This window comes from Otolemur garnettii, unplaced genomic scaffold (genome assembly GCF_000181295.1).
Source record: "Otolemur garnettii isolate 467f Iridium unplaced genomic scaffold, OtoGar3 scaffold00071, whole genome shotgun sequence".
Taxonomy (NCBI): Eukaryota; Metazoa; Chordata; class Mammalia; order Primates; family Galagidae; genus Otolemur; species Otolemur garnettii.
The window spans coordinates 6429584-6443881 of record NW_003852466.1 but is presented as its reverse complement, the minus strand read 5'-3'; the positions used below and the strand labels follow the sequence as shown (position 1 = coordinate 6443881).

At 39.6% G+C, this 14298-nt stretch overlaps 1 protein-coding gene across 4 annotated transcripts in view; it reads right to left on the bottom strand.

The window, feature by feature from the left end:
* ATP6V1H (ATPase H+ transporting V1 subunit H) overlaps nucleotides 1–14298 on the bottom strand; it is a 143382-nt gene that overhangs the window by 38216 nt on the left and 90868 nt on the right. For all 4 annotated transcript variants that reach the window (XM_003793699.3, XM_023515397.1, XM_023515395.1 and 1 more), the window contains one exon: nucleotides 3032–3133. In XM_003793699.3, the coding sequence (XP_003793747.1) occupies nucleotides 3032–3133 (102 nt within the window). The remainder of the gene's footprint in view (nucleotides 1–3031; nucleotides 3134–14298) is intronic.

The following is a 14298-nucleotide window of genomic DNA, read 5'->3' as shown; positions in this document are numbered from 1 at the left end:
GAGACAGAGTCTGCGTCACCCTAGGTAGAATGCTGTAACGTCACAGCTCACAGCAACCTCAACCTCTTGGGCTCAAGTGATTCTCTTGCCTGGGTACTATAGGTACCTACTATAGGTAGCTGGGACTATAGGTGCCCTCCACAATGCCCAGCTATTTTTGTTGTTATTGCAGTTGCCATTGTTGTTTAGCTGGCCCGGGCCAGGTTCGAACCCACCAGCCTCGGTGTATGTGGCCAGCACCGTAACCACTGTGCTACGGGCACCAAGCCATGCATATTTCAGTTACTTTCAAAATTTTTTGCTGTTATGGCCTTTTGGCTAGAGACAGCAAATGACAAACATGGACAAAGAAAAGGCACCCAATACAGGTTCCCTAGGCCTTTCAGAAAGTATGGAGTTGTTTCTACTAGACATCAAGGGAATGGGTACTGTTCAAAAAAGCCCCACAAATCTTATTACAGCAAAACTGAAGCGTCTCCAATGTTACCCAGCAAGCTGATGGCATTGCTGTAAACAAACACGTTAAGGGCAAGATTCTTGCCAAGAGGATTAATCGGTGTGTTAAGCATATTGAGCACTCTAAGAGCCGAGACAGCTTCCTGAAACATGTGAAGAAAAATGATCAGGAGAAAAAAGGAAGCCAAAGAGAAAGATGGCAGGCCAGGTTCAGCTGAAGCACCAGCCTGCTCACCCAGAGAAGCTCACCTTGTGAGAACCAATGGAAAGGAGGATGAGGTGCTGGAACCTACTCCCTAGGAATTCACAGCATGATAGATGTAAAAAATAAAAGGCTACTGTAAAATGTAAAAAAAAAAAAAACAAAAAAAATTGCTATTATAAATAATGCTGCAAGAAATAGTGTAGGATCTTTTCATGTTTTCTTTTAAATATAGAATGAAACATGAAAATACTATTTTTTGTTAATAGGTTGAGCATCTCACACAAAACTCCCAAGTCCTCCAAAATCTGAAATTTTTCAGCACTGACATGACACTAAAAAGAAGTGCATATTAGAACATCTCAGATTTCAGAGGTTTACATTAGGGATGCTCAACCAGTAATGTAAATATTCCAAAATCTGAAAAAAACTCAAAATCCAAACTACTGCTGGTCCCGAGCATTTCAAATAAAGGATACACAACCTGTTTTATTTGTCCCCAAAAGTGTTTTTGTTTTCCTCTCAATGTAGTCACTTTCCACATGTTTTTGAAACTTCTTGTGAAGTACAAACACATACACCCCCTTCCTTACACATGTGCGTCTGTGCCACCTGCTTCCTGAGGGCACCCAGTACAGTGAGGGTTGATGCACGGCCAGCGACAAGGCCTTGCACCTTTGGATCAGCATCCTGCAGCTCAAACGCTCAGTGATTCAGCGGCTACACTAATTTTCCACTTTCCCTGGCACATATTCCAACATTCTGAATAGTTTCCCATCTTGCCTACTGCTTCTCTAGAGGAGCTCCATGCAGGGCCGGCTCACAGTGTCCGGGTATCTACAGAGGAAGAAGCCTGAGGAACTGCAGGACGCTCACATCTGTAGCTACAACCGTGGCTCCGCCAATTTTTCCTCACATTCTAAAAAGTCATGTGTTTATTCATGGTGACACTGTTATACTCTTACACATCTTCCTCATGTGTAGCTTTGATGAATATAAAATCCTAGCATTAGTAATAACAGCCACCGTTTTCCTGGCTGGTGACACTCGGCGTGTTTTGTCATGTACCTGTGCCGAGGAGGTATTGCTACCCTGACTCTACATTTGGGGATTTTCCTGGACTCTGCCCCATGTTTCTCTTCCTTTAGCTGATTCTAATTCATAGAATTTGAATTTGCCTGTTACAAACTCTGTGAGTTAAAAATGATAACAACAATAATAAAAGCAGCTAATAATTATTAAGTATTTGCTATGTACTTACCAGCACTGTTCTAAACAGTGTAGTTGTACTAACTCATTTAATACATCAACCCCATGGGAAAGAAATATTATCATCACTCTCATTTTATACATTAGGAAACCAGTTAGCAAAAGGAACAACACTACACATTCCTGCTTTTCTAAACAACAAAAAAAGACCTTTTGTCCCATTTAATGTTCTCTCCCTTGGTATAATATTGATACCTGAATTTCCCATTTTTCCAAAATAAACTTGACCATTTTTTGTTAATAATGTACCTAAGTAAATTTAAATTATGTATCTTCTCTTCGGTAAAGCCATACCTGTCTCCACCCACAGCTCAATACTTTGAAATACATAATTCCATTACTATGCATCAACTATAACTTTTCTTTACAAATGTTATATTTCCTTTCATAGTCTGAATCTACTGAGACCAATAACAATGTCTAATTCATTTCTGTAAATACAGATAGTAATCAAAAAATAGCCAGTGCTCACAAAATGGCTATTAAATTAAATCATACCAGCCAAAGAAAATCTTTAACATAAGAGCTAATATTAGTTAATATTAACAAAGAGCTCATATGATCTCTGCTGGTCACTAAACAGCAATATTACGCACGAGTACTTACATTTTTATACTACTCATTTTTTTTTTTTAAAGATAGAATCGCACTCTGTCGCCCTTAGTAGAGTGCCATGGCTTGATAGCTCACAGCAACCTCAAACTCTAGGGTTCAGCGATCTGATCCTGCCTCAGCCTCCCAAGTGGATGGGACTATAGGGGCCCACCACAAGGCCCTCCTATTTTTAGAGATGAGGTCACACTCTTGCTCAGGCTGGTCTGGAACTCCTGAGCTCAGGCAATCCACCTGCTTTGGTCTCCCAGAGTGCTAGGATTATAGGAGTGAGCCACTGACCCAGCCTTAAACTACTCATTTTTAAATGGATTTTTCACAATTCCCATTATTGTGGCAAGATTGGCCACCGTCGTCGTCTTCATTTACAGTGTTACTTCCTTGGCTAAACTACTCTGTTTTAGGTAAGCTCCATTAGGATTTCAGTAACACCATTCGGATTCTGTGTTGAAGGTTTTAAGAAGCCAAGTCAAATTCGTGGCTTTCTCTCACCGTTTGCCTCGTGGGTAATGCCGCACATACTCTCCAACATCATGAGCAGCAACCGCTAAGACCTGTGGATCATCCGACACCTCCAGAAGTTTTGTCAAAATTCTGAAATCAACATAATCCAAAAAGAGATCAAGTTCTAATTTCTCTATAGAGCACAACAGAATACAAGTATAGCAGATATTTTCCTGGAAATAGGCATTTATAAATATAATCGTATTTTTCTAGGGACTTCACTGTTACATATAAGTTAGCAGTTTCCAAACCTTTATACATACATAACAGTTCACTTTTTTTTTTCTTTCTCTTAAGACAGAGTCTTCCTCTATCACCCTGGGTAGAGTGCCCTGGTATCAGCCAAGCTCACAGCAACATCAAAGTCCTGGGCTCAAGTGATCCTCCTGGCTCAGCCTCCCATGTTTCTGGGACTACAGGCACATACCACCACGCCTGGCTAATTTTTCTATTTTAAGTAGAGATGGGGTCTCACTTTGCTCAGGCTAGTCCCAAACTTCTGAGCTCAAGTGATTCTCCTGCCTCAGCCTCCCAAGTAGCTGGGACTGCCGCAGCCTGCCACAATGCCTGTCTAATTATTCTATTTTTAGTAGAGACAGGGGTCTCACTTTGCTCAGGTAGGCCTTGAACTCCTGACCTCAAATGATCCTCCCCCTTGGCCTACCAGAGTGCTAGTGTTACAGACATGAGCCACTGTGCCCAACCCATCACAGGTTACTTTTAGATTCACAACAAATACTATGCATTATTATCAGAGACTTCCTCCCCTTCTATCTGAAATAAGACAAGCAGAATAGGCTCAGTGCATGTAGCTCAGTGGGTAGGGCACCAGCCACATACACTGAGGCTGAGGGGTTCAAGCCTGGACCAGGCCTACTAAACAACAATGACAACCACAACCAAAAAATAGCCAGGCATTGTGGCGGGTGCCTATAGTCCCAGCTACTTGGGAGGCTGAGGCAAGAAAATCACTTAAGCCTAACAGTTTGAGGTTGCTGTGAGCTTTGACGCCACAGCACTCTACCAAGGGTGACATAGTGAAACTCTGTCTCAAAAAAAAAAAAAAAAGACAAGCAGAATAGGAGTAAAAGTTATTTTAATATAAGACTTACCAGTGGATCATTGCTCATTTCATTTAAATAAACCATTTGTAAACCACAGGATCTACTGTCAATACTGAGGCATATTACTTTCAATGCCCTAAAATCAAGATGTTGAACTGAGCGCTAAGCACACACATCTCTGCTCCCTCTTACCCCAACTCTAACAAAAGCCTAGAACACACTTTACAAACAGAATGAAATCCATAATGCAAATGAATGTTTCTGAAAGTCGGCAGCCCAAATCCACACGACTCCTTTCTCCTCCTAGTACTTTGTTGTAGTGCTGCTGCAGCCCAATGGGATGCACTTCTGAGCACAAGAGAAGGCTCTTTTTGGGAAGCTGTGCACTGACACCAGCACCTGTGACCCTTCAAAGCACTTTTTCTAGGGTGAGTTCATGAACTTAACTGTCAGACCATGTATGATGACAGCTCTGATATCCATTATAAAAAAAGAGTTCCAAAATAGCTTTGAAGGGTGGACTAAGAACTGGCAGCAGTGCACAGCTGCCCAAGGAGAGGACCTCAGAAGTGACCACAGTGATATTCAGCAATGAGGCAAGTAGCACTTTTGCTAGGAAGAGTTTGCAAACTGAATTGCCCAACCTGTGTGTCTGTGTCTGTGTGCTGACTATTCAACACTGCTAACATGGCTTATGACCAATGTTTGATTTGTCAAACTTATAATCCTGGGAAGATAATCAAATCTTCAGGTTGAAAGGACAACCTTAATAGCAAAATAACAGAAAAATTATTAACCCATAGTTTTTCAGTAAGGCTAAAGTCAATCATGTGAGTGTTCTCTCTCTGCTCTCTCTCTGAGCTGACTAGCTGACAGGCTTCTGCATGGTTCTGTTTTCACAACTCCTACAAGGAACTGAGCAGACAGAAAGGAAACATAAATCTTTCTCTTTTAAAAACTTACTTTGACGCTGGGCATGCTGGCTCACGCTTGTAATCCTAACACTGTGGGAGGTGAGGCGGGTGGACTATCTGAGCTCAGGATTTTGAGACCAGCCTGAGCCAGAGCAAGACCCCATCTCTAACAAAATAGCCGCACGTTGTGGCAGCCACCTGTAGTCCCAGCTAACTCAGGAGGCTGAGGCAAGAGAATCTCTAGAGCCCCAAGAGTTTAAGGTTGCTATGAGCTATGATGCCACAGCACTCTGCCCAGGGTGACAAAGTGAGAGTCTGTCTCAAACAAAAATAAAATAAAACTTAATTTTGAGAATCTCTTTTATAGCCTTGAAGAGTTCCTGAACAGCCAGCAGAGGGTGTGAGCTGTACACAGGACTCAGTTCGGCTTCTGGGGCAGAATCAGTGACTAGACCACAATCTTCAGTGATTGTCTTCCTCCATGGATAGGCAGGGAGCCAACTCTTGAACTTGGACATCCTTCTGCCACTTTTGTTATCTTCTATTATCTGCCTGAGGATGTATCATTCACAGTACCCTGCTAATTTGGCTACAGTCATAAATCTTCTTCAACCTCTTGACAACTTCTAAATAAAAAGAGTACTTGACTCTCTCTGCCAGCATCCTCTCCCACCTTCACTTCTGTGCTGGTTCTCTTCTACCCAGGAAAAGTAAAATAAAGTTTTTCTCTTTTTTTTTCTTAATCTTTGGAGAAATCTTTCTCAAAAACTGCATCCACTAGCTCACACCTTAATACAAGTACACTTCTGCTACCTGATGGGCCATTTAAACACTTACAGAAGGATTTCATTCGATTGTCATTTTGAATGTATGTTTTCTGGTTATACAGAAGCTTTCCCATGCAAGAAAGCTAATGCTATAATGGTGGCTAAATGGTTAATAGAAAATGTTTTCCTCATGGAACATTCCTGGAAATATCCAGGATAACAGAAGTACTTGCTTCACTGGAAAAGTTGCGAAATAGTTGAGTAAAGTATTAATAGACATAATAGCATCAGTCAAAGCTAATCAAACTGATTGGGTTGCCTTGGTCAAAGGTACTGCAGATTGATGACAATCAGACTCAGTTTTAGTGGAAAACACAAGTTGATCCCTTATGAAATAGTCACTGGAAAGCCTATTAATGCACCTAATAAGAAAAACCTCATGTATCTCCCGCTACTACACTCTGATACAACTAAATGCTGCAAGGTTTTTAATACATTATGCCAAAATGTATTTCTGCCACCTAAAGAAAGCTTTTCATGGTTCATACTGATTGAGGACAATCAAACCCATTACAATCTAGAACCCAGACCCTGGGTCTTCTGAGAATGATATCAGACTGCCCTTGCCACCCACACTGCAGCAAAACTTCAGGGCCCTAAACCTGGATTCATAACCTCACAACTCAGAAGGCCCTCTAGACTCTTGCAGTGGCCGTCCCTTTGGAGTGAAGACCTTGAAGCTAGCCAGACAACTTTCTCCCCAGAAGACAGTAGCCTAGATAAGGACAGCTTTTTCCATCATGGCTACTCTGCTATCAAAATCTCTTTATGTTTTCCTTGTTTATTCCTTAATGAACAATAGTAACAAAAAGGGGGTCTCTGGTGTAGACTCATTCAATTTCTCATATGTGTATTTATATTTTTAATATTTCAAACTGTATATATTCTTTTTAAATGCAAAATTTTCAAATTATTGTTAATTTAACTGAAACATTTCAGTAATTTCAAAAGATTAAATTATTTTGATCATTTTATTATGTAATTTTTTAACATTAAGAAATTATTTTAAGGAATGGTGAGCAAATTATATTAACAGAATTTCTTAAAAGCATGACACAATATTTATGTTTGAAAAAAGATAAATAGCTCATGAGCTATGTGAAATATGCACAGTTTATCAAGTCCAGAGGTACCTGAAAATGGGCCTGACGCAATTGTTTGAAGTTACTGTGCCCCCAACTAGTAACTTACCCATTATCTTCCTGTTTCTGGAACGTAAGATACAAAGAACAATGTATAGTCAATAAATACTTTATGTTATTTAAATGTAAATTCTTGGTAAACAATTTAGGAGTTGTCTAAAAACTTTTCCTTAAAAACCCACTTGTCCCTGCTGCTAACTGAAATGTGTATTCAAGGCAACTTGAATCAGTATTTTCAAATAGCCATCTTCAAATTCTTGAGCTCAAACTCTACACTTAATGATATTTTCTTAATCTTATTATCTAAGGTTGACATTCCAAATTCCTCAAACCAAAAATCAGCAAATCACAACTCAAATCCAAACCTGGCTGCCCTCTGTTTTTGTAAATAAAGTTTTTTCCGAATGGATGCTTTGGCATCACAATGGCAGAGCTGAGTAGCTGTGACAGAGATTAAATGGCTCACAACCTCTAAAATGTTTATGGAACATCTGGGCCTTTATAGAAAAAATCTGCCAATCCTTGCCTTAAACCAGTGGTTCTCAACCTTCCTAATGCCCTTTGATACAGTTCCTCATGTTGTGGTAACCCCCAACCATAAAATCATTTTCATTGCTACTTCTTAACTGTAATTTCTGCTACTGTTATGAATCGTAATGTAAATACCTGACATTAGGCGACCACTTCTCAGGTTGAGAAGTGACTTAAGCCATTCTCCATATGGCTGGGACCCGCTATACAAGTACAAAATACGGTGCACAAATCAGCAGCACCACATCACCTAGACGCATTCTAGAAATGCTGAATCACAGCCCCTACACTAGACCTGCTCAGTTCGAATCTGCATTTTATCAAGATCCCCATTAACTTGTGCAAAGAATGTTAGAACTGGAAGAAAGCAGAGACTTTCTAGTCAAATTTACAAAACACAGAAATGATTTTAGTGATTATAATGTAGGGACAGTCAGAGAAGTAAAGCTAAGAGCATGAGTGCAGTCATTCTGACCAGACACCGACTACCCTGAAGGCCTGAGACACTTAGTAAGAATGGACTTATGACGACTGACTAAGCCAGATGCCTTATAAACTGTCCTTACCTTTCTGTGACAGCAATTTACAATTAACCTTTCCAGCCTGACCTCAGGACACTGCTGGTGATGTACAGGGTTTCTGAACATTTAAAAACATTAACATTGCCCCATTAAGGGTTCCCTCTTGCTCAGGCAAGAATCCCTAATCTGTGAGGTAGGATCTGTTGTCTGTCTCTGTCTCAATAAAACCTTTCTGTAACTAGCTGGCTTGCTCTCAAATTCATTCCTGTGTGAAGCCAAGAAGCCACATGGAAAGTTCGGGCGGCTTTCCTCCCTTTACTGGGGCACCCCCTGCATCAGTTATCCATCAGGGCCCTTTAATCCACTGAGCATCTTCAGCAACAGTGAAAATATCTTTGTAAGATTCTTTGTAGATCTGCTCAGGATGCTTTCTATTTCTGCTGTTAAATCACCAATAAAAATGTTCAAAATAAACGGTTAAAAAAAAGATTTTTTTTTTTCTGGTAAACAAAAAGGAACTCCTTCCAAGTCATCCCTGAACTCAGCTGTAAGTCAACAATGGAATCATCAATCATAACCAAACCTCTATCAAGTTAATGGGAAGCTATGATTCTATCAGACACTCCAGTGAGATCCAGACAGTAACATGCCAGTTTTATAGTCAAACCAAATGTGAATTCTTACTCTGACATTCGCTAGAAATGTAATCTTTAAAAGTGTCTATTCAAATCCAAACCAGAATGTACACTGTTATTCTAATTGATCACTCAACAGATTTCTCAGCTGTTGCTTTTGTCACAACTATTACCATGTTTCCCCCAAAAATAAGACCTACCCAAAAAAATAAGCCCTAGTAGGATTTCTATGCATTTGTTAAATATAAGCCCTACCCTGATAATAAGACCTAGTGATGGATATGCTGCATAGTCACGCCATGTTGGTGCAGAGAGGTAAGGAAGACTAGAATACCTTTTATCTGCCACAACTCCTTTCTCCTAGCTGGGTTCCCATGTGGTAACCTTGGTTGCAGGCATCCTATTGCGCACGTGCAAACGGCTAGGGGAAAGGAGTTCATGCATCACTAGCACCAGTCCCACCAACAAGGTCAGCTCCCCCATCAGGTTCCAGAAGATGACTTAACTGTATTTGAATAAATGTAGATTGCTGTATTATACTTAATAAAAATGAGACATCCCCTGAAAATAAGCCCTAGTATGTCTTCTTGAGAAAAAATAAATATAAGACAGTTTCTTATTTAGGAGGAAATACAGTATATAATCTCTACAATTTCTTATATTTCAGAATATTTCCTTATTCAAAATACTTATTTTAAAATTGTAACATACACGCTGTAAGGTAATTTCCGAATACTACTATGCTCAAAAAAGATAGAGAAAAGAATGGATTTAAATGACATAACAATAGGTCACAGTCTGACAAAACTGCTGTCCATCTTCCATAAACTAAAAATAAAGGTCAGCATATACTGTGCTTTGTAAATAGCAGAATTAAGTAAAGATTTAAGCTGGATCTATTTTATCAACTAGTTTGGAGGACGGCACTGGTATGCCAATCATCCCATTCAGGTAATTTGTAGGGATTAAAAACTAAATACAAACAATTGGGTCACACCTGTGGCTCAGTGAGTAGAGCGCCGGCCCCATATACTGAGGATGGCAGGTTCGAACCCAGCCCCGGCCAAACTGCAACAAAAAATAGCCGGGTATTGTGGCGGGTGCCTATAGTCCTAGCTACTCAGGAGGCTGAGGCAAGTGAATCACCTAAGCCCAGGAGTTGGAGATTGCTGTGAGCTGTGACGCCACGGCACTCTACTGAGGGTGACAAAGTGAGATTCTGTTTCTAAAAAACAAAATAAATAAACACAAACAATTATTTCAAATGTCTTCAAAGCATAAACATGTAAGAAAAGTACCACATGCTATTGTTTCTGGTTTTCAGAAAAATCATGAAGGGTCATACAAAAATGTAGGGAGTAATCTAAAGAAGCCATAAAAATTAAAACTTAATGCCCCAAAACAGAATGTGCCCTTTTCAAAAACCTCTTTAAGTATATCAGAACAAAGAGATGTTAGTAATAATTTTCAAAAATCTCCCTTCCATTAATATTCATTTTTCCAAAAATTAAATTTAAATAACATTATACAAGCTCTATCTGTGGTTGTTAAAACTCAAAATAGCAAGGCAACGCTGAAAAGATAATCCACTTTTTCCCACTTCTTATCCTCCATCAATCCTACTACTAACTTCAGTTTGCCATACTTCGTGTAAATGCAAGTGATGTACCGTTTTTAGTAATACACAGAAAATAAAGTCTAAACAACTAAGAAGGAGTACCTACTTCTTCTAGATACTTAATTTAAATGATAATAAAGGTGTTTTTTTTTTTTTTTGCAGTTTTTGGCCAGGGGTGGGTTTGAGCCTGCCACCTCCAGCATATGGGGCCAGCACTCTACTCCTTTGAGCCACAGGCGCCACCCAATAAAGGGATTTTAAAAGCATAAATCCTTAAGGAAGAACAAACAGAAAATGAAACAAAAACAACAAAATGGGCAAGTGGAAAGTCAGAGTAACAAATGTTAACCAACTTGAAAAAACTAACACCAAGCTGGCAGTGAGGGAAACCAAACAGAAAGCTGATTTATAACACAGAACTATTTATATAAATATTTCTAGGCACCAGACTCAAACTGTGCTATCCAATATGATAGCCATTAGCCACATGCAGCTATTAAAGTTGAACTGATTAAAATTAAATTTTAAAATTCAGTTTCTTAGTCATACCAGCAACATTTCAAATCTTCTGTAGCTACAAACATCATATCGGGCAGCGCAAATACACACTATTTCTATCATTACAAAAACTTGCATTGAAGCTAAAATAAAAAGCGAAAAATTATAACAGCATGACCTATAGGCACATCAAAAAACCACATACACAGGTATAAATCTAATGAAAGATAGGTAAGACCATATACCATCCAAAGGAAATCCTACATAAATGAAGAGATACACCATGTCTGTGGATTGCAGAACTCCCTTTCAATTTAAAGAATACCAGCTCCTTCTACAATTTACTATGGATTTGATCCCAATCAAAATATTGATAAAAATGTTTGCCTGACAAGCAATTCCAAAGTGTATACAGAGATGCAAGAGGTGGGAGAGGTGCCAGACGGCCATTTAGGGACATCTGCTCATCAGTGCTCTCAGGAGGTCAGGATGAGGAATGTCTAGACACTTCCATCTGGATCAACCCACCCAGAAACAGCACTGCTGAAGGCACAGAGAGAGAGCACCAGACGATAGGCATGAAAAAGATAAGAATGGAGGGAGGCTTGCATGAAAAGCAGTGCAAGGGAGTAGTAATCCACGTACAAAGCCTTTACATGGAACCTTGAAGGACTAAGGCCACTAGAGAATCTCCACACACACACACCCCCACCGACCCCTGTGGGAGTGGACTGGGGACCAACCCAAATCCTGGATGGGCCTATCCCTCTGGCAGAGGTGTGGTATAAAACTGGGGGGCCACAGGACTACCCAGGAGCATAAAAGTTGCCCATCAGCAAAGGGCTGGAAAGACTGCAGTCTGCCCACAGCTTCTTTAGATGGAGCCAGTGGTTTATGGCTGGGCATTCACTGGTGTGGCACACAGGGGAGTGTGGGTGTGGATTTTGGTCAGAAGGAAACCCAGCTACGTTAGCAAATGGTAAAAGTAGAGTGGTGATCACCAAGGTCCTGAGCTGGCTAATACCCCAGGAGGCAGGTTTGTCATAGCTTTCAAGGGATCTGCAGCCTGCTAGCTTTGGTTCCACCTCCTAAGCTCAGGCAGTCACCTTTGGGCTGATCCACCGTATGGCACACCACATCAGGAAGGCCTCACCTTTCACACACTCCTCTTTATAATCTCTGGGCACCATTTAGATAACTGAGGCATGTCCTCCACCTCAAATTAAAAAAAAAGTCACATATAACACCCTGTCTGACCACAGAACTGAGCAGCAATGCTCTAGAACATCCGGCATAATCTCCAGAATTGTAGCACTCCTCACCCCTAGGGTTTCAACTCCCAAGCAGCAACCACACCCAGAATAAAAACAGGAAAACAAGACCCAATCTCCATGGCAACCAGCTAAACAACATCTGGGAATTTTTTTCTTTTATTTTTTCTTTTCCTAATACTTGAGCACCACCTAGTGTTCTTACAGGAGCTACTTTTTTCTAAATTCTCCTAGACAACCAAGATCAGAGTAACTATAATTAAATTCCTTTTTCTTTTATCCTTTTGTTATCTTGCAGACCACTGAAGATTATATTAACCTCTGATGTATAATCTTTATTTCTCTCTCTCTCTTTTTCTCTTTCTTTTCTTCTTTGGTTTTTTTCTTCCTTTCATGCCTGAACCAAAAGGGCCATTTCAATCTCAAAGCACAAAGAAGATCAAAGGGAAGGAGGAAATGAGGGATGTAAGTAGGGGAAGGAAATAAAGAAAATAAGGAAACCATACTTGAGGAGGAACCAACAAAAAAATACTAGCAATATAAAAAATTAGAACAGATCAACTCTCCCAATGGATCAAAATGAAGTTACCACAGAAGATCTCATCTATAAAGAAATCAAGGAAATGACAGAAGGGAATTCAGATTATGGATGGCAAAAATGATGAAGGTAATTGAAGGGAATGTGGAAAACCACCATTAGGAAACCCAAAAATTGACCCAAGAAATGAACAAAAGAGTCCATATCAATAACAAATAGTTAATAAATGGGGGTAGAGGGATGGTGCTAAAAAATAATAGAATAAATTTTAAAAAAGAATGAACAAATGACATGACAAAGTTGCCAACTACATGGACAAAATTAGAAAGGATATAGCAGAGCTTAAAGTAGAGTCGAAAATCAAGGGGGGTGTCAGTGACTGACCCACTGTGGTTTTGTTTTTGTGTATTTGTTTATGTGGGAAGTTATGGTTTTACCATTTATGACTTTTGTTATTAGACCCTTATCCACCCACTTCACATGTCAGCACTTTCACATCAGTGGTTCTCAACACTTTCCTTATAGGCAGCCACAAGTTGTAGTCCCTTTCCAGGAAAGCCAGTGTTCTAAGTATTCTTCATAGTGAAGTTAGTTAAGCAGTACTTTTGTATTTGGTTTATGTCAACATATAAATGACTGAAAATATAGAATATCTAATAATTCTGTAAATTCATTCACGTCAAGCAAGGGCTTTCTTTTTTTCCCTCATGATACAGACACAAGTATGTAAAAGAGGCAATATAATTTGTAAGTAGCTGATATGAAAGAGGAACAGACAATGTCAGATTAAAAAAGGAATGCTGAGGCATTTTCACTAGTTCAGATAGTGAACAAGAAGAAATCATAGACGTGGAAGGTGAAATTATGCATTCTGAGGATAAGAGTGAAGAGGAAGAAGATGACAATGACAACAGTAGAAAAGAAGAAAGGCAAAATATGGAGCCCAAGAAAAGGAGGCCACACCCAGTTGTAAAAATGGAGTGGCCTACAGCTCAGATGACGGCACCATTGAGAATAATAAGGAACTCACAGGCAGTAAAGGATTAGGGAAGACAACTGGCAAATATAAGGACTCAACCAGGAGTACGACAGAATCCAAAACTCCAATAGAAGCTTTCCAACTATTTATTGATAATGAAACTGTGGATGTAATAATCAGGTTTACAAATCAGAAACTACATCTAGTCAAACAGTTATGTAAGGACATATTCATCCAAAATTCTGGAGACTTCATAAAAGAAGAAATAATAGGACTAATTGGAATCCCTCTAAACTGTGGGATATACCAGTAAAATAAAGAAAATATCTAAGATCTTCTGTGAAGACAATTTTCCAGGTTACCGTGCTACATTTCCAGAACACAGAATGCGACCCCTACTGAAATGTGTACATTTTTATGATGCTGCAACACATGAAGCTCATGGACAGCATGATAAGTTTGTTCCAGTTCAAGCACTTTGGAATATGGTTACAAATAAGCTCTCACTTTAATACAATCCTCACAAGTCTGCCACTATCGATAAGGAATTGGTAACTTTCCATAAGCGTTATCCATTCAGATTTTACATACCAGCTACAGCAGGGAAGTATAGAATTGCAGTGAATCTTTTGTGTGATTCTTCTAAAAACTATAGTTTTGTAGAGTAGCTAAATGCAGGGAAACTGGAGAACCTTCAGAGAAATTACAGTACTGGCT